A 21752-nucleotide genomic window follows, 5' to 3' on the forward strand; every position below is an offset into this window, starting at 1 on the left:
AAAATCTAAATATTGACCCAAATAAAGTTAATCAACTAAATTATATATATATAATACATGCTGGATTTCTAAGAACTAATAGGAAAAATGATAAAATATATTACTAAAATTAATTTAATCTGGCTTTTATATTTTAATGTGGTTGCTAACATTTTTAAAATTATGATGGGCATGGTGGCTCACCCAGCACTGCACAGGCAGAGCCAGACAGATCTCTGTGAGTTCAAGACCAACCTAATCTACATAGTGAGTTACAGGCTATATAGTAAGACCTTCTCTAAAAAAATTTTTTTAAGATTACATATGTAGATAGCACTTTATTTATTTGGCAAGCACTTATTCAAACATGTAAAAATAGTTACACAACCATTAAGTCAAAACTTAAATTGAATTCAGGGGCTGGAGAGATGGTCAGTGGTTTAAGAGCACTGACTGAGTTCAAAATCCAGCAACCACATGGTGGCTCACAACCATCTGTAGTGATATCTGATGTCCTCTTCTGGTGTGTCTGAAGACAGCTACAGTATACTTACATATAATAAATAAATAAATCTTTAATAAATAAATTAATTTAATTTAGTTTCTCCTCAAGAGTTTTAAGAGAGTTAAGAGGAAAACTATAAATGAACTGGTATTTTTCATAAATACCTACGAGTGTAATATAGCTGAAACTAGGTTGGAGCTTGAAGCCAGAGAAGATGAAGAATCAAGAAAAGATGGCAAAGAGATAATAGTAGCTTTGGCTCAGCAGAAGAAATGGAGAGAAAGAGCAGGGAATATCTTAAAAAAACACTGGCTAGCAGGGATGGAGGGGGGCTCTGTTTTGAGACAGGATCTCTCTATTCTGGAACCCCAGATTAGCCTGCTCCTCCCTCCTAAGAGTGGAGATTAAAGACATGTGCCACCATACCAGTTAAACTGACCCTTTTTATTCTCTCTCTCTCTCTCTCTCTCTCTTTTTTTTTTGGTTTTTCGAGTCAGGGTTTCTCTGTAAACCAGACTGGCCTCAAACTCAGAAATCAGCCTGCCTCTGCCTCCCAAGTGCTGGGATTAAAGGCATGCGCCACCACTGCCCGGCCTATTCGCTTATTTATTAAGATCCTTCCCTTATTTATTCCAAGCACAAGAAACTATTTAATACTCTTCTATAATGAAATCATTAGCTACAATGTTTTTGAATTCTATAATTTCATTATTTAGGTTTAATCGAATTCTTTTGATTTTATTTAAATCAAACCTAGCAGTTCCTTTTCATTGTGCTCCTAAAGAAATATAAGTACATTAAGAAATATATAAAAGCCAGGTGCCCAAGCATATGCCAATAACCGCAGCAGTCAGAAGGCTGAGGTCGGGAGTTTCAAGTAAACCTGGGATACAGAATATCTCAAGAAATAAACAGGGTCTGCAAGAAGTTGCCTGGCTCCAGCGCTGTCTATCTGAGTTCAAGCCCTACGATCTTCAGAGTAGGAGAAAACTGATTCCCACAAGATGTCCCCTGCCCTCCATTTGCCACACCATCGCTCGCGTGTATCCATATACAAATATGTAACGCAACAAATAAAAATAATAATCCGTGCATTATTACCATAACTTCAGAATTCACTGATTATGTCTCTTTAAACTAGTCACAACGATATCACCAGTGTGACTTGCACAAACTGGCTGGGACAACACAAAACGACTGATAAAAAATTGAAAAGCTGATAAAAGATTGAATTATCCCCCAAGAAGCTTAGGTGGCCGAAGAGGCAAGGCACCGCCCATAGAATTCGTCACCAGAGGCCCCGCCCACAGAGGCGTGGTTTCGCCTCACCACTACCACTCCCCGCTCCGGCGCGAGTCTGTGAGGAGCTCAGTTTGGACTACTTAGCGGCAGATGCCGCGTTCCCGAAGGCGCTCGGTCACCTACGGCTGACACAACAACACCCTCAGGACTATCAGTCTTTCCAAAGAAGGACCCATCAGAGTCGCCAGGCGGGCGGAGCTCGCGTGGGACACGCCCTACTGGTAGTGCTTCCGGGACAGGGGGCGGGGCCTCCGGAAGTGGCCGGTCGCGGTCTGAAGCTCGTTGTTTCAGCGGCGGACAGCAGAGGAGAAGCTGGTCTCCGGCAGCTCCGCTGGGTGTGAGGTGTGGTAACCTCTGTAAGGCTGGAAGCCGGGACTGCGATCTGCCGAGCGGCGGGGTGAGAAGCGCCTGCTTTCAGAGCTCACCATGTCGCGGGGCTCCATCGAGATTCCCCTCCGGGATACTGACGAGGTGGGTGCCGAGTGTGCAGCGGGGGAGGGCTATGAACTTGGACGATCCCAGCGCCGACTTTGCTCCGCTTGGTTTTTGGAGGGGTGAGCCGCAGCCGAGCTCCTCGACCCAGGCACCACTCAGCTGGTCACCTCTCTGGCCGCAAGGACTTCGGGAAAGTTCGCCTGCAGCCTGCTCCTGTTGACAGTCGGCTGTCTTCCGGGGCGCAGGGGTGTGAGCGCCGAGTAAACCTCACCTCTTACAGAGGGGAGTCAGTGCCCCAGGGGCTACCTGCTGCTCCAACTTGCGATTTGTTTATTTTTTTTAAATCTCCCTGGGTATCTGAGAGACGACTCTTAATGCCATGGAAGAAAAGTCTGTCAAGGCACACTATTAACACTGCTCTCTGGGCGAGATAAGGGGCCCGAGATTTAGCCGCTCCTGTGTGCTGATGGCAACGACCCACTTTCATCCATGGCGTGCTGTTTGTCCGAATAAAGCTCCAGTTTTGCCTCAGTCAGACTAGATTTTACACACTTTTATTTTCGATCGAGGTAGAATTCATTTCTAAAATATGGTGGTCTTGGGTACATTCCAGAATATTTTTCTTCTAATTGTTAGTGTCCACATTTTAGGCATGTATGTGACCCACGATACTGCCTCCGTGATTAAAGTGTCCGTTGGTATTCAACTTTGCCTGTCCTCTGGGATAGAGTTTCTCAAGCTCTCAGACCTATGGCATCAGTGTTTCATTGGCTTCTGGGTTGTAAAAGATTTCATTTTGGTTTTGAGTAAGCAAGTCGTTGAGAATTTTATAGTTTTAGCGATGTGAAGAACGACCAACAGGATTTGTCTGCTTTTCTATGCTTTGACCAAACCAGACTACAACCCATTTGCCATGTGTTTCCTAAATAGGAACATGTATTAATTAATTCACTCCATTGAAAGTGAGTACATAGCCTTTGTGTATGGGCATTGATGAGTATTCAAAACAGGCAGAAGAGAGAAATTGTGAATTTACAAAGGAAACGAAACGTTTATTCTGTGTTTTAGGTCATTGAACTTGACTTCGATCAGTTACCGGAGGGAGATGAAGTCATCAGCATTCTGAAGCAGGAGCACACACAACTGCACATATGGATTGCGTTGGCGGTCAGTATCATATGGATTGCCTTGGTGGTCAATGTTCCTAGAGCAGGTTTTTCTGTTGACTAAAAAAACCATAGGGTTTTGGTTTTCAAGTACAGTAACAGCCCACATGATTAAATCTGTTGTGCATGATTAAATCATCTGTATGAAAATTAGTAGCGGGCTGGTGAGATGGCTCAGTGGGTAAGAGCACCCGACTGCTCTTCCGAAGGTCCATAGTTCAAATCCCAGCAACCACATGGTGGCTCACAGCCATCCGTAACGAGATCTGGCGCCCTCTTCTGGAGTATCTGAAGATAGCTACAGTGAACTTACATATAATAAATAAATAAATCTTTAAAAAAAAAAAAAAAAAAAGAAAATTAGTAGCAGCAGAGGCGGGTCGATCTCGGAATTTGAGGTCAACCTGGTCTACTTCCAGGACAGTGAGGGCTATGCACGCACTCAGGAACAATGGTTGTAGTCGCATTTATGGGACAGTAAGGTTAGTTTCCTAACTATAACTCTACTGGCAAATTAATGTCTCTTGGTAAAGGTGAGAGATTCATTTAAGGTAAATAGTTCTCTATATTGAGGTTTTAATTACTTCGTGGTAATTCAGTGAAACTTAGCTTATGTATAGATAGACAGAGTAAACATTGCTTTCCATAACGCTTCTTCTGAAACATTCTGGAAGGTGATTAGGCTCCAAGCTAATGCAGAAGAAGGCCCTTTTGCAGTGAAATTTATCTCGGTATCACGCTTTTTGTCATATTTGTTCCTGCCTTCATAATATGAATGCTACTAGAAATTCTCGGCAAATCCAGTGTGGGAACCTATAATTTTAGACACTCTACTCCCTGGCATTATGTTTCCTTTTTATGAGAAATTGTAAGATAAACTATACTCACTATTCCTAAACTTGTATGCTACAAGTGGCGTTCATAGAAAGATATATAAGAAGTTCCTACTATTACCTTGATGGTCAGAAAAGTAGGTTTAGAATTGGGCACATATTCTGCTCAATTATGCTAGGGATTGAATCTAGGTCCTTGGAAATACGAGAACCCTCGTCTTGTAAGCTGTACCCCCAGCCTTGCTTACCTGTTACTATGAGGCAGAGTCTCACTAAGTTTCCCAGCTGTCCTTGACCTTTAGTCTTCCTGCTCAGCCTTCCAGATAATCATCTTAAAAATATATAATTGTTAGTGCACACTGTACCTATTAATGGGTTTCTCCATATGCATATATTGTGTGTTGGGTCATAGTCACCCTCCTAAGCCCCCTCACCCCCCTACCCTGCTGTAATCCATCTACTTTGAGGAGTTTTTTCTTTTTCTTTTCTCAATTCCAACTCACATGTTTAAAAAAAAAAATCTATACCATGCTTGTAGTTTTGTATGTGTCCTCTAGTTCCATCCATTTTCCTGAAGCTGACATGGTTCATTCTTTATGGCTAGGTAAAACTCTTTTACACATATGGTATATTTACCATTCACCTGTTGATGGGTACCTACACTGGTTCCATAGGCTGGCTAGTGTGCCACACTGAATGTGGATGTGCAGGTAGTGTTTATATGTGCTGACCTTTTCCTTTGGATATAAGACTGGGAGTGGTACAGGAGGCTCATATGGTCAGCCTACTTCTAGACCAGGAGAAACTTCCTACTGATTTTCCTCATCTTTGTCAACATTTGTTATTGTGGTTATTATCGGTAATAGCCATTTTTACTAGGGCAAGGTAGAATCTCAACTTTTTAAAATTTTGATTTATTTTTTGGAGTTGTTTTTGTTTTTAAAGATTTATTCATATTTTATGTGTATGAGTGCTTTGCCTGTGTGTGTTCTTGTATACCACGTGTATGCCTGATTCCTTCAGAGACCAAAGAGAGTATTAGACGCCCTGGAGCTGGAGGGATAGACAGTTGTTAGATGCCATTCAGGTGCTGGGAACCAAACCCCCATCCTTGCTGCCCTTAATTGCTGAGCCATCTTTCCATCCTCTGGTTTACTCACTGTTGTTGTCTGGGATGATATTATTGTTTGAAATAGAATTTCATGTAGTCCAGGCTGGCCTCAAACCAGCTATTTGTCTGAGGCTGGCCTTGAACTCTTGATCTTCCTGCCTTCACCTCCCAAGTAGTGGGAGGTTTATGTCCCCATGCCCAGCACACAGAGTACGTTTCGTACACACTTGCCTAATGACTAAAGATAGTGAACATTTTTCATGGACTTAGTTTGTACTTAGCCTTTTGGGAAGCATTTGTCATGTCATTGACCTGTTTGTTGATCGGCTTACTTGTTTTTGTGTTTGGTTTTTGGATGGTTGGTTTCTGAGTTCTTCGTGTATTCTAAAGATGGATTCTGTTAGGTGAATAGCTGGCAAAGATTTTCTCCATTCTATAAGCCATCTCCGTCACTCTGTTGACTCCTTTGCTCTGTATACACTCATTTTATTGTAGTTCTGTGTGTCTGTGGTTCTGTTTTCTAAAATGTCTACTCTAAGAGAATCTTCCCAGCTGGGTGCAGTGGCATACTTCTAAAAGCCAGCATTTCAGAGTCTGAGGCAGGGAGATTTGCAAGTTTGAAGCTAGTTTAGGCTCCATATTGAAACTGTTTCAAAAAAAGAAAAAAAAAAAAAAAAGCACATCAACAGCAACAAAATGTCTTCCACCCACATGTGGATAGACTAAAAAGTATTTCTGCTAGTGGACTTTGCCATTTTGCTAGAACAGTCAGCTTTTCCTATTCCCTGGAGATGGAGCCATTGATCCTGTTATTAATGGATAGAGTTGGTATTAATGGTAGAGTAAATTGATAAAGCTCTGTAGATTGGGTTCCTTTTGGGGAAACTAGTCTTGGGTTTAGAGAAGACTTTGTTCAAGTTCCAACATTATGCTGTTTGTCCTTAAACAATACTCTAATTTCTGAGGCTGTAACTATGAAGATGTTAGTACTGACTTTATTAGGTAGTTGTAAGGATCAGAGGAAATGTGTGTAGCTCCTGGCATGCTATGTGACCTATAGACAGTAGTTAATATAGAGTAGATATTCCTTTTATATTATCTATGAAGCATATGCCTAGGAAGTTAATAATCTGTCCCGAAGTCACTGATAATTTTTCGTAGAGGCAAAACCAGAGCCCAAGTGAGTTTTGTTGTTTTGGAGACAGGGTCTCTTGTAGCATGCTAGAATTCTGCTCATTCCGTACTGGAGGTGAGCTTAGTATATATGCTATATGTATCTGATGTATGTTGCCCTTGTGTATGCATGTGGAGGCCAGAGACCAACATTAACTATCCTTTTTTTTTTTCTTGGAGACAAGCTTCTTTTAGCATAATTAATTTGAGATTTATTTTGTAATTGCTGTCAATAGTTCACTTCTTTGCATCACAGAAATATACCAAAGCTATTTTATTGATAAACTTGTTAATTTGGCTTCCCATTTTTACTATTACAAATAAAGGTTCTAGAAACATTTGTGTTGTTATGTGTGTGGACATGTGTTTAGTGATTTTAATTTCATCCTTTGCCTAAAGCTGGAATACTACAAGCAAGGGAAAACAGAAGAGTTTGTGAAGCTGCTGGAGGCAGCACGGATAGATGGCAATTTGGACTATCGAGATCACGAGAAAGACCAGATGACTTGCTTGGATACATTGGCAGCCTACTATGTACAACAGGCTCGGAAAGAAAAGAACAAAGACAATAAGAAGGACCTTATTACGCAGGCAACTTTGTTATATACAATGGCTGATAAAATTATTATGTATGATCAGGTAAATCAAATTTGTTTCGATTTACAAGAGCACAGAATACCACGTGAAAGCAAAATGTGTATAGCAGATTCTTTGTGAAAGAATTTTTACTAAAATAATTGTTGATACAGTCAAAAAAGAATTATTGAAATTAGAATCGCATTCATCCTTAAACTGTTATAATTGGGGCAAATTTAGTGTATATGTACATGTTGAATCCATATTCCCAGTATCTTGGGTCAATTTCAAGCAGGTTTTAAGGATTGTGACCTTTGTCTTGTTGCTGTCTTAGGCACAGAGTTGCATTTCCGGGTAAGCTTCTCATTTGTACTTAAAGATTCTTACTGGTAGCCAGCTCCTCGGGTCACTTACAGAGGAGTGCTGAGCTCCGCCCACTGTGCATGGTAAACTGTCTCTAGTCTAAGTAAAGCCTGTGCATTACAGAACCATTTGTTGGGAAGAGCCTGCTTCTGCCTGCTCGAGGGTGACAAAATGGATCAAGCTGACGCACAGTTTCATTTTGTACTTAACCAGTCTCCAAACAATATTCCAGCCCTTCTTGGTGAGTGATCTTCAGCAGGGACCTTAGGTTCTAGTTGGTCATCATTGACCGGGAGCTTCTATTTGTGTGTGTGTGTGTGTGTGTGTATGTGTGTGTGTGTGTGTGNGAGAGAGAGAGAGAGAGAGAGAGAGAGAGAGAGAGAGAGAGAGAGAGAATGTGTTTTATATGTGTATAGTACATAAGTATGTATTATAATATGTATAAATATAATAAGCTAGTATGTATATATGTCTCTAAAGAGAGTCCTGGTAAGTTTTTTATCATTTTGGCCCTAGGTAGAGTGAAGTGGGAAAGGAACCTCTATCAGACTACCTGTAGGCAAGTCTATAGAGCATTTTCTTGAATGATAATAGATAGAGGAGGGTCTGACTCACTGGAACAGTGCCACCCCTGGGGAAACAGTTTGGGGTGGTATAAAAAAAGCAGGCTGAGCAAGTCAGAAGGAGCAAGCCAGGAAACAGCATTCCTCCGTGGCCTCTGCTTCAGTTTCTGCCTCCAGGTTTCTGCTTGAGTTCCTATCCTGACTTGCCTTCATGACAGACTAAACTGTAAGCTAAAATATGTCCTTTCCTCCCCAAGTTGTTATAGTCCTGGTGTTTGTCACAGTAATCAGAAGCAAAGTAGAATAAGTTATTGTTTGCTTCTAAAGAGTTAACAAATAATCTCTTCATAGAATAGCTACAAGGCAGTTATTTATATTGTACATAAAGACTTTTAGGATTGAAATATTGCACTACCTATGGAAAACACATTTTTAATATGATAATTCACTATTTTCAAGTATTTCTTACTGAGTTATAAATTAGTGTATAGCATAATAAATGTATGTTCTTTAATCAACAATGTTGTTTTTAAAAATAACTACAGGGAAAGCTTGTATTTCATTCAACAAGAAGGATTACAGAGGAGCTCTGGCTTACTATAAAAAAGCATTGCGCACTAACCCGGGATGTCCAGGTAGGAGGACTTTTAATTCTAAGCTGTTTATGATCCAATTTAAAATGTTGAAAATTGGTTATAAAGAGATAGTTTAGGAGTAATGAAATGACAGGATCAAAGTTATCTTGTTGTGGGGCTGGGGAAATGGTTCAGTAGATAAAGTGCTTGCTGCCCCAGAGCGAGGCCTGGGATTTGAAAAGTCAGGCAAGTGTGGTAGCCATGTGTAACCCCAGCACTCAGAAGGCAGAGATGGGATGCCGGCACAAGCCAGCTAGCTACACACGCCACAATCAGTGAGCGCTGGTTTTGTTGACTCTGCATGGATAAATATGATGGAGAAGGATGGAGGAAGAACCTATCATCTGCTTTGCCCCGCTGCAGCCGCTGCCCCCCACCCCCACCCCCATGTTCCCCCCCAGATTATTTTTTCCTTGGTGCTTGATTTAAAACCTAAATGGCAGATCATTATTATATTTTGACCTGTGCTACTTTTCTTCCCAAATAATTTTCATTTAGTATATTTTTATTGTGTGTCAACTATGTGCCAGGCACTGTTCTGTGCAGAGAATGCAGCAATGAACCAAAAGATAAAAGTTTCTGCCTGCTCATGTAATTCACCTTCCAGTGAATTAAATAAGAAACACAGAGACTGTGGAAGGTTGAGAACTTGAAGCAAAATAGGTCTATGAAAGCATTGAAGAATTACTTACAAAGGGTGGCCAGGGATATAAAGTGTTAGAATAGCCACAGGTCGTGCAGACATAAGGGAGAGTGTGGTCCTGGAAAAAGCACAGCGGATACAAAGGTCCTCAGAAAACTTGTGAAATACAACGGAGGCCAATGTAGCCAGAACGGAAATGGGTGGAAAGTCATAAGAAATGAGATCAAAGATGCTGCCCAATGCTTTTCATGCTGAGCGTCTGAGTTTATGTTAGATACTTCAAGCGTTTGACAGAAATGGGAACCCTTGGAGGGCTTTGGGCAGAAGGATGTGTGATCTGACTTGTGCTTAAGAGTACCATTCAGAGGCTGGAGAGGGAATTCAGCTCCCTCTCTGGAGTTAGGAGCACTGGCTGCTCTTCCAGAGAACTAAATTCCCTACACTCAAATGGCAGCTGAAAACTGCAACTTCAGTTCCGGGGAACCTGACTCCCTCACACAGACATATATGCAGATAAAACAGCAATGCACATAGAACTTTAAGAAAAGAATACCACTGAGCTAGAGTCTAGAGTGGAGGTGAGTGGATAGGTAAGGGCAGAGGCATGTGAACCAGGGAGAAGATTCTTACAAGTGTGCAGGTCACAGGCTGGTGAGATGGCTCAGTGGGTAAGAGCACCCGACTGCTCTTCCGAAGGTCCAGAGTTCAAATCCCAGCAACCACATGGTGGCTCACAACCATCCGTAACGAGATCTGGCGCCCTCTTCTGGAATGTCTGAAGACAGCTACAGTGTGCTTACATATAATAAATAAATCTTAAAAAAAAAAAAAAGTAGTTTAAAAAAAAAAAGTGTGCAGGTCACAGACAATTCAAGTTCAAAACTGAGGAGATAACAGTGGGTGGTACATGTGGTCACAGTCTCGTATTTTGGAAGGAGAGCCGGTGTGATATGTGAAGCAAAAAGAGCAAGAATCAAAAGCTGAACAAATTTTAAGAGTTGAAGCTACATTTTACTACATTTGGAAAACAGTCCTAGAGAAACTTGGTTAGACATTAAAAGACTGAATACCTGTCTGAGGTACTGGCGGGAAGACTTTTATCTTGGAGTTCATGAAAGAAGTCTGTGATGAACAGGTTAACTTGAAAACCAATGTATTGATGATACAAAAGCCAGGAGTGCTTGAAGACAGGAGGGAAGTAAGTGTAGACAGGAAATTGCCCCAGGACACTCGAGAGCAGTGGTCCTCAGCCTTCCTAAGGCTGACACCCTTTAACACAGCTTCTCACACTGTGGTGACCCCAACCATAATGTTATTTTTGTTGCTACTTTATAACTAATTTTGCTACTGTTATAAATTGTAATATATCTGTGTTTTCTGATGGTCTTCAGTGACCCCTGTGTAAAGGTCGTCTGACCCCAAAGAGGTCAGAACCCACAGGTTGAGAAAGCTGCTCTGAAGTATAAAGAAGATTTGGAAAAGCAGCCTAAGGAGTAGCCAGAGATAAGGAGGAAAAACAAAAACCTCCAAGTAATGTCCTTGAAGCCAAATGGGAAACGTTTGCAAGGGTGATAGACTCTGTCTCATTGTATAGTTAGGCCAGCGAAACGGGCAGAAGGCGAATCACTAGTGACCATGACTAAATAGTTTTACTGGAGTAGTGGGCATAATAACACCTCACTAGAGTGGATGCCAGAGGAAACAAAGAGAGGAATTAGGCCAGGCGTGGTGGCGCATACCTTTAATCCCAGCACTCGGGAGGCAGAGGCAGGTGGATTTCTGAGTTCGAGGCCAGCCTGGTCTACAGAGTAAGTTCCAGGACAGCCAGAGCTACACAGAAAAACCCTGTCTTGAAAAAAATCAAAGAGAGAGAGAGAGAGAGAGAAAGAGAGAGAGAGAGAGAGAGAGAGGAATTAGAGGCACCACATGTTTGATCAGTCGGGGAGTCTGTTGCCTGGAAGAACAGCAGTGGGCTGGCAGCCAGAAAAGAAATGGAATCAAGAGACTTTTCTGTAAGATGGTAGAATGTTTGAATATGGCTGAGACTAGTCCAGAGAAGAAAATATTATAATGCAGGAAAAATGAGAGATGGTACTGTCATGGTGTCTTCAAATAAATGAGAAAGAATCCCATGGCCACTGGAGTGTAGCCTTAGGGAGGACATGTTTGTGTTCTGCTACTGCCTTGAAATGAGGTAGATTGTATGAGCATAGCTCAAATGAATGACACCAGTTCTGTGTGCTCAGACATAGACTGAAAGTCTTGATGAGGGGTTTATTCTCTATTTAAGTAGTAAGGTTGTTCATGCGTGTACCAGACATTTGTATGTGTACACACATATACATAATACTTTTTAAGTAGAAATGGAGCCAGTGGTGGTGGTTTACTGCAGCAGGTACTATAAGATAAGAAGAACGCCATTATTATAGGTATTCTTTTGTATAGTTGGGGAGATACCCATAGAGGGGAGAAGGATTGGAATGATACAGTCTTAACTACTAATGAAATCAAGATTGTGGTCGGCTAACAAGTCTTAAAGAGCCCAGACACTGGAAATTGTATCCTAGATTGACAGGAAAAATGACTTGATTTTACTTATTTTTTAGCTGAAGTTCGTTTAGGAATGGGCCATTGCTTTGTCAAACTTAACAAACTGGAAAAAGCTCGACTGGCATTCAGCAGAGCCCTGGAACTCAACTCGAAGTGTGTGGGAGCACTGGTTGGCCTGGCTGTTCTAGAACTCAACAATAAAGAGGTATGGGAAGAAAGAGGACCTCTAGCTTCAGGTTTATCAGGCCTGCTGTCCCGTATCTGGGGCTCCTAGAACGAACTATGCTTTAGAGATGTAGATTCTAGGTTATAGTTGAGAAATGTGCTGCCTGGGCTTCAGGCACTGTCCCGAAAGCAAGCATATTTCTGTGGTATAGCCGTGTGAAGACAGCCTCACAGCTTAGGTAAGATGTTCCTGCCATCTGGTTTAAGACCAGCACACATACCACACACCCCTCAAAAATGGCTTTAGAACTTTCTGTAGTTTAGAATCTCAGATGAGAGATTGTAGGCCCACAGATCTGTCTAACATGTATCTGACAAAGTAACAAATCCACACTCCACTGACTTAAACAATAACACTTTTCTAGGTCACTAAACAAAGTGTCTGAGATCTTACACTTGACACTACAATGTTCCCAGAGTCAGTGATTTTCAAGAACTTTATGTTGACTCCCTCCTTAATGTGTGACTTAAGCAAGTATCTATCACCTTACAGTCATTAGCTGGTTACTGCTTGTTAGTCTTAAGGAAGGAAGGAAGCAAGAGACTTTCCTGGAGGGCTCTCCCTCAGAAGTCCCAGCTAATATGTAAAGGCGGTTCCTGTTCTGCTTCTATATTTAATTGTCCAAAAGGTTGCCAGGGTTTTTCTGTCAGCACTGTTGACAGTTGAGCCTTGAATTGTCTTTGAGTAACCGTCCTCGTTACTGAATGTTTACCAGCCTCTCTGGCCTTGACCATTAAACGCCAGTACCATTTCCATAGTAGTAATGACAAAACCTGACATCGTCCCCACTGAGAATTTCTTCCTTAGGCCAGTCTCTAGAGGAGGAGAATAGATTATCTTGACTAGCTACTCAATCATGATTTGTCACCTGGGATTGGAAAAAAGGAAGAGAATTTGCAGAAATCAAAATGTCTCATAGACTACAAAACTCTGTTCTGAGGCCAGGCATGGTGAGGCATGGTTGACTCTTACCACACAGGAGACAAATGTAGGCAGATCTGTGAGTCTGAGGCCAGTTTTGGTCTATATAGAGGGCTCCAGGCCAGCATACATGGTAAGACCATGTGTTATAAAGAAAGAACAGAAGGAAGGAAAGAAGGAAGCTGTGTTCCTTTAGCAAGGTAAAATGGCTGCCACACCAAGAAGGCAGCTGAGGCAGGACTAGTAAATAGGAAACCTTAAGCAAGAACTGACTAAGATAAGGAACTTAGCACACCCACAGCCCACACACACTGTCTTAGCTAGGGCTCACTGCTGTGAGCAGACACCATGACCAAGGCAACTCTTACAAGAACAACATTTCATTGGGGCTGGCTTACAGGTTCAGAGGTTCAGTCCATTATCTAGGCGGGAACATGACAGCATCCAGGCAGGCATGGTACAGCTGGAGCTGAGAGTTCTACGTCTTCATCTGAAGGCTGCTAGCAGAATACTTCCAGGCAGCTAGGATGAGGGTCTTAAAGCCTATGTCCACAGTGACACACCTATTCCAACAAGGCCACACCTCCAAATAGTGCCACTCCCTGGGCTAAGCATATTCAAACTATGACACACAAAATTAAATAAGATTAAAGTGGGGATTTCATTACAAATGAATATTAAAAAATCGCACCCACATTGTATCTCACAGTTGTGTGTAACTGCAGCTCCAGAGAATCTGATGCTTTCTCCTGGTCTCCACAGTCACTGTTCACACATGGTATACATGTATACAGGCAAAATGCTCATATATACCAATAAAAATAAGTCTTAGAAATATGTTTTCTACTCTTTGTTCTCAGAGTCAGCATAAGTTATTAAGACTGGCACCAAATATACTTTTGTTAAGAAAACTATATTGTAACAATTTGGCATTTTCCTTATTTGAAACTTTGTGTCTTTTATGAAGAATAGCAACCTGTCTTGTGGTGTCGAACTATAGATATAGGACCTTATTTCTGGGCAGTGCTAATTAAGAGATTGTTTTACTCCGCTGTGTTACATTGTTTTCTTTTAGGCTGATTCCATCAAAAATGGTGTGCAGCTTCTTTCCCGAGCCTATACTATTGATCCTAGCAACCCTATGGTACTGAACCATTTGGCAAACCACTTTTTCTTCAAGAAGGTAAAAATATTTTTTTTATTTATTTATTTTGAAATCTGTTTGTTTTTTTTTTTTCTGAATATAGTCAGTACATGATTTTTGTTTAACTTGGGAAGAAATTTGAAAATGACATTTGTTTTTGTTTTACTCCCAAATTAGGCCTTGTATTAGTTGACTTGAGGGTGAGCACATTCATTCATTCACAAAATTGATATGCACTGTGTGCAGCCTGGCATGGGAGATGAGTAAGACTGCTGTCTGCACTCAAGCAAAGGCCTTTGTGCACACAGAGAAATGAGCAAGTGATAGGTGGTGAGTGGAGATGTCACCACAGTGCAGAAGCTGTGAGACCTGTGTTAAACTCAGTGTCACTAGGGAGTTGGAAGAGGACAAGCGTGGGCTGGAGGAACCTCCTCAGCCTTTGGAGAAGTCAGGACATAGCATACAGTTGGGCCCTGTTAGGAAGGACTTGCTTCATAGAATTTGACCATAGGTGAACAAGTATCAGAGTCAATGGTGGTTCTGCTTATTTTCACATGTTGATCTTGCCTGTTAATTCTACCATTTTTGTGGAACAGTATTTTAGATTTCTTAACATTCCAAATCCAAGGTACTATTTAAAAATCATACATAATGAGTTGCACTGTGACCTTTTCATAGATAAATAGATATAGATATAGTATATTTTTTGTTATATCCCTCCATTTTCTCTCATCCCCCCTCCTGCTCATCCTTGACTTTGTCCAATTAGTCCCTCTGCTTTTTTTGTCTGTTTTCACTAGTTTATTTATTCATTTGACATCCCAATCTGTCTCTGACTCTGTTGCCTGCCATCGGATTCCCTTCTCCTAACTGGACTGCCTGGTTGGGCCTCAGTGTGAGAGGGTGTGCTTTTTGATCTTAGTTGGTGACTCAGTGGGTCTAATCAGGATTGCTTGTAGCAGCTTGGGTGTGCGATTGTTTATAAGCTCAGGGGCAGCTTACCAGAGGCTAGGCTACACTGCTAAAGAAAATGTCTCTCTCACCCACCAGTGACAGTTTTTATACAATAAGCAGGAAAGTTTAACGTGCTATATTAGAACCAGGGAGTAAATTGTACTATAAACTTTAAAATACTTGAGTAGCAATTTAGGTAAAAGTTGGCAGTGTATCAGCCTTACTAACAGGAGCTCATATGTACTGAGTGCTTACTAAATGCCAAGCATTGGTAAAAGTGCATGCCCACTCCTCACTCCTGTTAGCTCACATCTAACCTGGGAGGTGAGTAGGATAATCCTTCCTGCTTTCCTTTCTTTCTTGAGTGTGTGCATGTGGCTGTACATTATGAATCCACAGTTGTGTGAGTTGTGGGAGGCAAGAGGTCGGTGTGTGGTGTCTTCCTCAATCACCCTTTTCCTTTTTTAAAAGAAGGTTTTATTTTTATTTTTTGTGTTTATGCGTGTTTTGCCTGCATGTGTGTATGTGCACCACATGGTGTCTAATGCCCCAGGAGATGAGAAGAGAGCATTGGATCCCCTGGAACTGGGGTTACAGAAGATTGTGTGAGCCACCATGTACGTGCTGAGAACCGAACCTGGGTCTTCTGCAGGAGCAGCAGCTCTTGACTGCTGTGTCATTTCTTTAATCCCTCTCCCATGAGTTTTTGGGATGGTATCTCTCTGACTCTAGAGCTCACTGATTCAGGTAAAACGAGTGCCCATTCAGCTCTCCCTTCCCTGCCTCCCACACTGAGCTCACAGACGCATGGCCGATCTTGCGTGAGTAGTGGGGACCTGCACACAAGTCCTCAAGACTGCCAAGCTCTTTTTTTTTTTTTAAATTTTATTTATTTATTTATTATATGTAAGTACACTGTAGCTGTCCTCAGACACTCCAGAAGAAGGAGCCAGATCTCGTTAAGGATGGTTGTGAGCCACCATGTGGTTGCTGGGATTTGAACTCCNGACCTTNGGAAGAGCAGTCGGGTGCTCTTACCCACTGAGCCATCTCACCAGCCCCTTTTTTTGGTTATTTGAGACAGGGTTTCTCTGTATAGCTCTGGCTGTCCTGGAACTCACTTTGTAGACCAGGCTGGCCTCGAACTCAGAAATCCACCTGCCTCTGCCTCCCAAGTGCTAGGATTAAAGGCGTGGGCCACCACGCCCTGCTGCCAAGCTCTTTCTAACTGAGCCGTCTGTCTAGCCTCTGCCCAGTTTCTTGATGAGTAAACTGAGGCAGGTTACGAGCTTAGAGCTTGATGCTGCATCATTCTTGATTGCTGCTTGTTAGAGTTAGGATTATCGCATAGTGATTATTTATTGAGGTTAACTGTTACGGTGCTAAAGTTCAACTATTTAGGGGAAGATGAAAATATACCTTATAGCTAAATGAAATGTTACCAATTAAAGTGAATTACTAGTCAAGCAACCTTCTGACATCACTCAACTTTTTTCTGGTATCAAATTCAGGATTATAGTAAAGTGCAGCACCTGGCTCTCCACGCATTCCACAACACAGAGGTGGAGGCTATGCAAGCAGAAAGCTGTTACCAGCTGGCTCGGTCCTTCCATGTTCAGGTGAGACCATTATCACCTTCCTAAGTAGTCCTTAGCTTAGAGGCTTTCAGGCTCCTGGCCTCTCTGACGTGTTGCTGGTCTTGTCGTATTCTCGTTTCTCAGGAGGATTATGACCAAGCATTTCAGTACTACTATCAAGCCACACAGTTCGCATCATCGTCCTTTGTCCTACCATTTTTTGGTTTGGGACAAATGTATATTTATCGAGGTGACAAAGAGAATGCATCTCAGTGCTTTGAGAAAGTTTTGAAAGCTTATCCGAACAATTATGAAACTATGAAAATTCTTGGCTCTCTCTATGCTGCTTCAGAAGATCAGGAGAAACGAGACATAGCCAAGGTGTGTTCTAAGTCTTAGGTTCCCTGAGACTCCAGCTGTGGCTAGCACAGCTGTGAGCAGTATATGGTGCTTCTTACGCTGCTTACGGTAGCCGTGTTTATGGTTGTCATTGCTCACTTTGACAGTGTTATTTTAATGATCTCATTTCTCCCAGGGCCATTTGAAGAAGGTCACAGAACAGTATCCTGATGACGTGGAAGCTTGGATTGAGTTGGCCCAGATCTTAGAACAGACTGACATACAGGTATTAATGTCTGCTCTTTATATCCTAAACGAGGTGCTTTAAGAAGCTGGTGTAGTTTCTCTTTGATCTGTGAGTAAATCTTACTCTGCCTGGTCCAATGCAGGGCGCCCTTTCAGCCTATGGAACAGCCACTCGCATCCTGCAGGAGAAGGTGCAGGCCGATGTCCCTCCTGAGATTTTGAATAATGTTGGGGCCCTCCATTTTAGACTTGGAAACCTGGGTGAAGCAAAGGTAAAGAAACAGAACCTTCCTTTTTTCTATGCTTGACCAAGCTGCAGGCACTTGCTCAGCTGTGTCCATAACAGTGCCTTTTCTTCCTCACAGAAATACTTCCTGGCCTCACTGGACCGCGCAAAGGCAGAGGCCGAGCATGATGAGCACTACTACAATGCCATCTCTGTTACCACATCCTACAATTTAGCCAGGCTCTATGAGGCCATGTGTGAATTTCACGAAGCAGAGAAACTGTACAAAAACATTTTACGAGAGCATCCTAACTACGTTGATTGTAAGAATTTTAGGCTTTTTTGGGGGGGTGGGGGGAGAGAGAGAGAATGAGAATGAGAGAGATTCTTCCTAAATTCCCATAATAACAGTAAAAACTTTTTAGGAAAGAAAGTCTTTGTCAAAGATGCAGTCTGGAGTGGTAGCACTCTTCTGTTATCCTAGTACTCGAGAGGTAGATCCAGAATGGATCAAGAGTTCAAGGCCAGCCTCCCTACCTAGCAGGTTTGAAGTCACCCTGGCTGTGTGTGAGGCCCTGCCTCAGAAACTGAAATAAGGGGCTCAGGAGATGGCTCAGCAGTTAAGGGCACTAGCCATTCTTCCAGAGGATCCAGGTTCAATTCCAATCACCCACATAGCGGTTCACAACTGTCTGTAACTCCAGTTCTAAGGGACCTGACTCACTCACAGAGACATACATACATGCAGGCAAAACACCAGTACTCATTTAAAAAAAAAATGAAATAAAACTAACATTGCAGTTTCGTTTACTTATGCTGGGAAATACAAGCATCAACAAAAGTCACTTGAGTGGTGCTCAGTAGCTGTGAGTCCGCTGCTGGGCTGCTCCAGGCGAGCTTTACTAGTTAATGGGTGTCATCTGCAAGTGCTCTTCCTTCACTAGAGGGTTTTCTGTTTTGTTTTTTTTTCTTGAAACAATTATTACTAAAATGTCCTAGTTTGAGTTTTTTGTTTTTTTGGGTTTTTTTCAAGACAGGGTTTCTCTGTATAGCCCTGGCTGTCCTGGAGCTCACTTTGTAAACCAGGCTGGCCTTGAACTCAGAAATCCGCCTGCCTCTGCCTCCCGAGTGCTGGGATTAAAGGCGTGAGCCACCACACCCGGCTCTAGTTTGAGTTTTTACAACCAAGGCCCTGTAAATGATTGGCATTTTAAAACTAATGTGTGTTCTCTGTATCAGTTCCTTCTCTTCTGGGCTTCACTCTCTGTAGTTTCATTTGCCTACACTCAGCTCTGCTCTCAAAATAGTATATGAAAAAATTCTAATTCCTAAATTTCAAATTGTGGACCGTCCTGCTCTCCACTCCAGCCAGCCCAGGATGTGCGTTATCCCAGTACTGTCGGTTGCTGAGCAGTCATTTCAGAGAGCAGCTTGACTGTGGGGTATCAGAATTTGTGTGCAGTGATCCTTATAGTATTTTATAGTGATCTAGCCACATATCTTTAATCCCAGCACTCCAGAGGCAAAAGCACAGGGATCTCTGAGTTCCAGGCCATCCTGGTCTACATAGTGAATTACAGGCCAGCCAAAGCTCAAGCATAGTAAGACCCAGGGTCAAAATAGAAAAAAAAAAGAAAGAAAGGGCGACCTAGTGGTGCAGTTTCTCTTTTTCCTACCTAGAGTGATGTGTCTCCCTTTGTGGGGCTTTTCTCTTCTCTCTGAAAGTATTAACAAAATACAGCTGTTCCAAATGTCAGACTTCAGTGTTAGGACCCGTTAGACGTGAGATTGTGAAGATGAATTAAATGTGCACTTTCAGGCTATCTGCGCCTCGGAGCCATGGCCAGAGATAAAGGAAACTTCTATGAAGCTTCAGACTGGTTTAAGGAAGCCCTTCAGATCAATCAGGTTAGTGGTATTGACTTGGTTTCAGAAATCTTCTCCTTTTACCTTTCAAGATCAGTCAGTTCAGTGGCTGTGATGTTTCCCGTAACCATGGCATCTCTGGGTTTAATGGCTTGTTTTATCTTTGTCTCACTTGTTAAAGACTTTAAAGAGAATGATAGTTTGTATGACTAGTCATCTCATAATCAGAATCTTTTTTTTAAATATATAAAACTATTTCCCTTCTATTTTTCTCTTCCTTGTCTGCCTCCTGTCTCCTGTACTGAGCCCTGTAGCCTGCTGAGAACAACTTGCAGAGTCAGCGTCTTAGCATTTGTAGGTCATCTGAGCTTCTGATCATGGCTCGCAGTAAGAAGAGCACACGTTAAAAGACAGCTTTACAAGTTGTTAGTTAGTTACTCTTCCTGGTGGGGAGTACACTGTTACCATTTCCTTCCATTCTGTTGCACTATGTATGCTGATACAGACACCGCTTTGATCTTGCAGTTTGCTAACAGGTCTCAACTCTCAGTCTGAGAGCCACCAATGTGTTTTAGCTATAAACCTTTTCAGCTATTAGCCATTTTGGGAAAGATGACTGATTTTCTCAGATCCCAGACTGCAAAATTTACGTCTTTATATATACATAGGATCATCCGGATGCCTGGTCTTTGATTGGTAACCTCCATCTGGCAAAACAAGAATGGGGCCCAGGTCAGAAGAAGTTTGAGAGGATATTAAAACAGCCAGCCACACAGAGTGACACCTACTCTATGCTGGCCCTTGGCAATGTGTGGCTGCAGACTTTGCATCAGCCAACCCGAGACCGAGAAAAGGTAATATCCTCTCTCCTTCAGCAGGATTAGTGTCCATATCCTGGTTGAATTTTTCAGTAATTCTTCTTTCCTATAGGAAAAGCGCCATCAAGACCGTGCCCTGGCCATCTACAAACAAGTCCTCAGAAATGATGCCAAGAACCTGTATGCTGCCAATGGCATAGGTGACTAGAAACCTTGGGACCAATAACAATTAGTGAAGTTAATACTTTCAGGGGTGTTGATAGATGAGGTTTTCCTGTTCAGTGCAGCATTTAGTATTGGACTTTCAGTTGTTAGAGCAACAGTCAGGCCTCTTACTGTCAACCTTTGTGTAACTTTAGGAGCTGTCTTGGCCCACAAAGGATACTTCCGTGAAGCTCGTGATGTATTCGCCCAAGTGAGAGAAGCAACAGCAGATATCAGTGATGTGTGGTTGAACCTAGCACACATCTACGTGGAGCAGAAGCAGTATATCAGCGCCGTTCAGATGGTAACGTCTTTGCTTCTCCAGATATTTGCATGTCATGTGGGGCCATGGCTTCCTTAACCTTTCTGGTCCCATCATGGACTTTCATGTCATCTCCTCTGATACTGTCTGTTCAGAAATTTATAACCATGTAATGACAAGACCAGGTAGATATGAATCCCAGTTCCACGAATTCATGCCTCAGGCAGAGGCAGATCCTCTGACTTGCTTTGCTATCTATAAAGTGGAGGTCTCTTAACCTCAGAGAATTTTGAGAGGATCCATTATCAGAAGAACTGGGCACTAACCTGTAGAACAAATATCCACTAAATGGAAGGTTTGGTATTTATTCCCTCAGTTTCTGAAGTGAACCATGTTTCAGAACTGTTAAGTGATGAAGTTGTTCATGTCGAGTCTCTGTATTGCCCTGGCTGACCTTGAGTACCTGTGTTAAAGTGTCTTCCCACATCAACCTCCCGAGTAGCTAGGATTACAGTCAGACGGCAGCCCTTGCTTTACTTGCCTTATCTTTTTTTTTTTTTTTTTTGGTTTTTCAAGACAGGGTTTCTCTGTATAGCCCTGGCTGTCCTGGAACTCACTTTGTAGACCAGGCTGGCCTCGAACTCAGAAATTCGCCTGTCTCTGCCTCCCGAGTGCTGGGATTAAAGGCGTGCGCCACCACGCCCGGCTTACTTGCTTTATCTTAACAGTTTATTTTTCCTTCTGTGTGTGTGTGTTGTATGAAAGCACGCCATGTGGATTAGGAGGCCTCAGGAGGCCAAAGAAGGCTTTATTCTGCTGGAGCTGGAGCTCGGGCTGTTGTGAATCACCTGAGCACAGGTGCTGGGAGCCAAGCTTAAGTCCTTTAAGAGCAGGAAGTGGGGGCTGGAGAGATGGCTCAGTGGGTAAGAGCACCCGACTGCTCTTCCGAAGGTCCAGAGTTCTAATCCCAGCAACCACATGGTGGCTCACAACCATCCGTAACGAGATCTGGCGCCCTCTTCTGGGGTGTCTGAAGACAGCTACAGTGTACTTACATGTAATAAATAAATCTTAAAAAAAAAAAAAAAAGAGCAGGAAGTGTTCTTCATCCCTGAACTATCTATCCTGCCCCACT

The 21752-nt window shown here is 42.4% G+C and overlaps 1 protein-coding gene across 1 annotated transcript in view; it reads left to right on the plus strand.

The window, feature by feature from the left end:
• Positions 1-1866: 1866 nt before the first annotated feature.
• Positions 1867-21752, plus strand: part of Ctr9 (CTR9 homolog, Paf1/RNA polymerase II complex component) — a 28279-nt gene continuing 8393 nt past the window's right edge. The window contains exons 1-16 of the mRNA XM_021166717.2: positions 1867-2257; positions 3290-3388; positions 6904-7143; positions 7567-7684; positions 8552-8641; positions 11891-12039; positions 14057-14164; positions 16591-16698; positions 16801-17037; positions 17192-17281; positions 17385-17513; positions 17607-17790; positions 19287-19375; positions 20002-20187; positions 20264-20351; positions 20511-20659. Coding sequence (XP_021022376.1) covers positions 2213-2257; positions 3290-3388; positions 6904-7143; positions 7567-7684; positions 8552-8641; positions 11891-12039; positions 14057-14164; positions 16591-16698; positions 16801-17037; positions 17192-17281; positions 17385-17513; positions 17607-17790; positions 19287-19375; positions 20002-20187; positions 20264-20351; positions 20511-20659 — 2109 coding nt within the window. The 5' untranslated portion in view covers positions 1867-2212. The remainder of the gene's footprint in view (positions 2258-3289; positions 3389-6903; positions 7144-7566; positions 7685-8551; positions 8642-11890; positions 12040-14056; positions 14165-16590; positions 16699-16800; positions 17038-17191; positions 17282-17384; positions 17514-17606; positions 17791-19286; positions 19376-20001; positions 20188-20263; positions 20352-20510; positions 20660-21752) is intronic.

Source organism: Mus caroli, chromosome 7 (genome assembly GCF_900094665.2).
Source record: "Mus caroli chromosome 7, CAROLI_EIJ_v1.1, whole genome shotgun sequence".
Taxonomy (NCBI): Eukaryota; Metazoa; Chordata; class Mammalia; order Rodentia; family Muridae; genus Mus; species Mus caroli.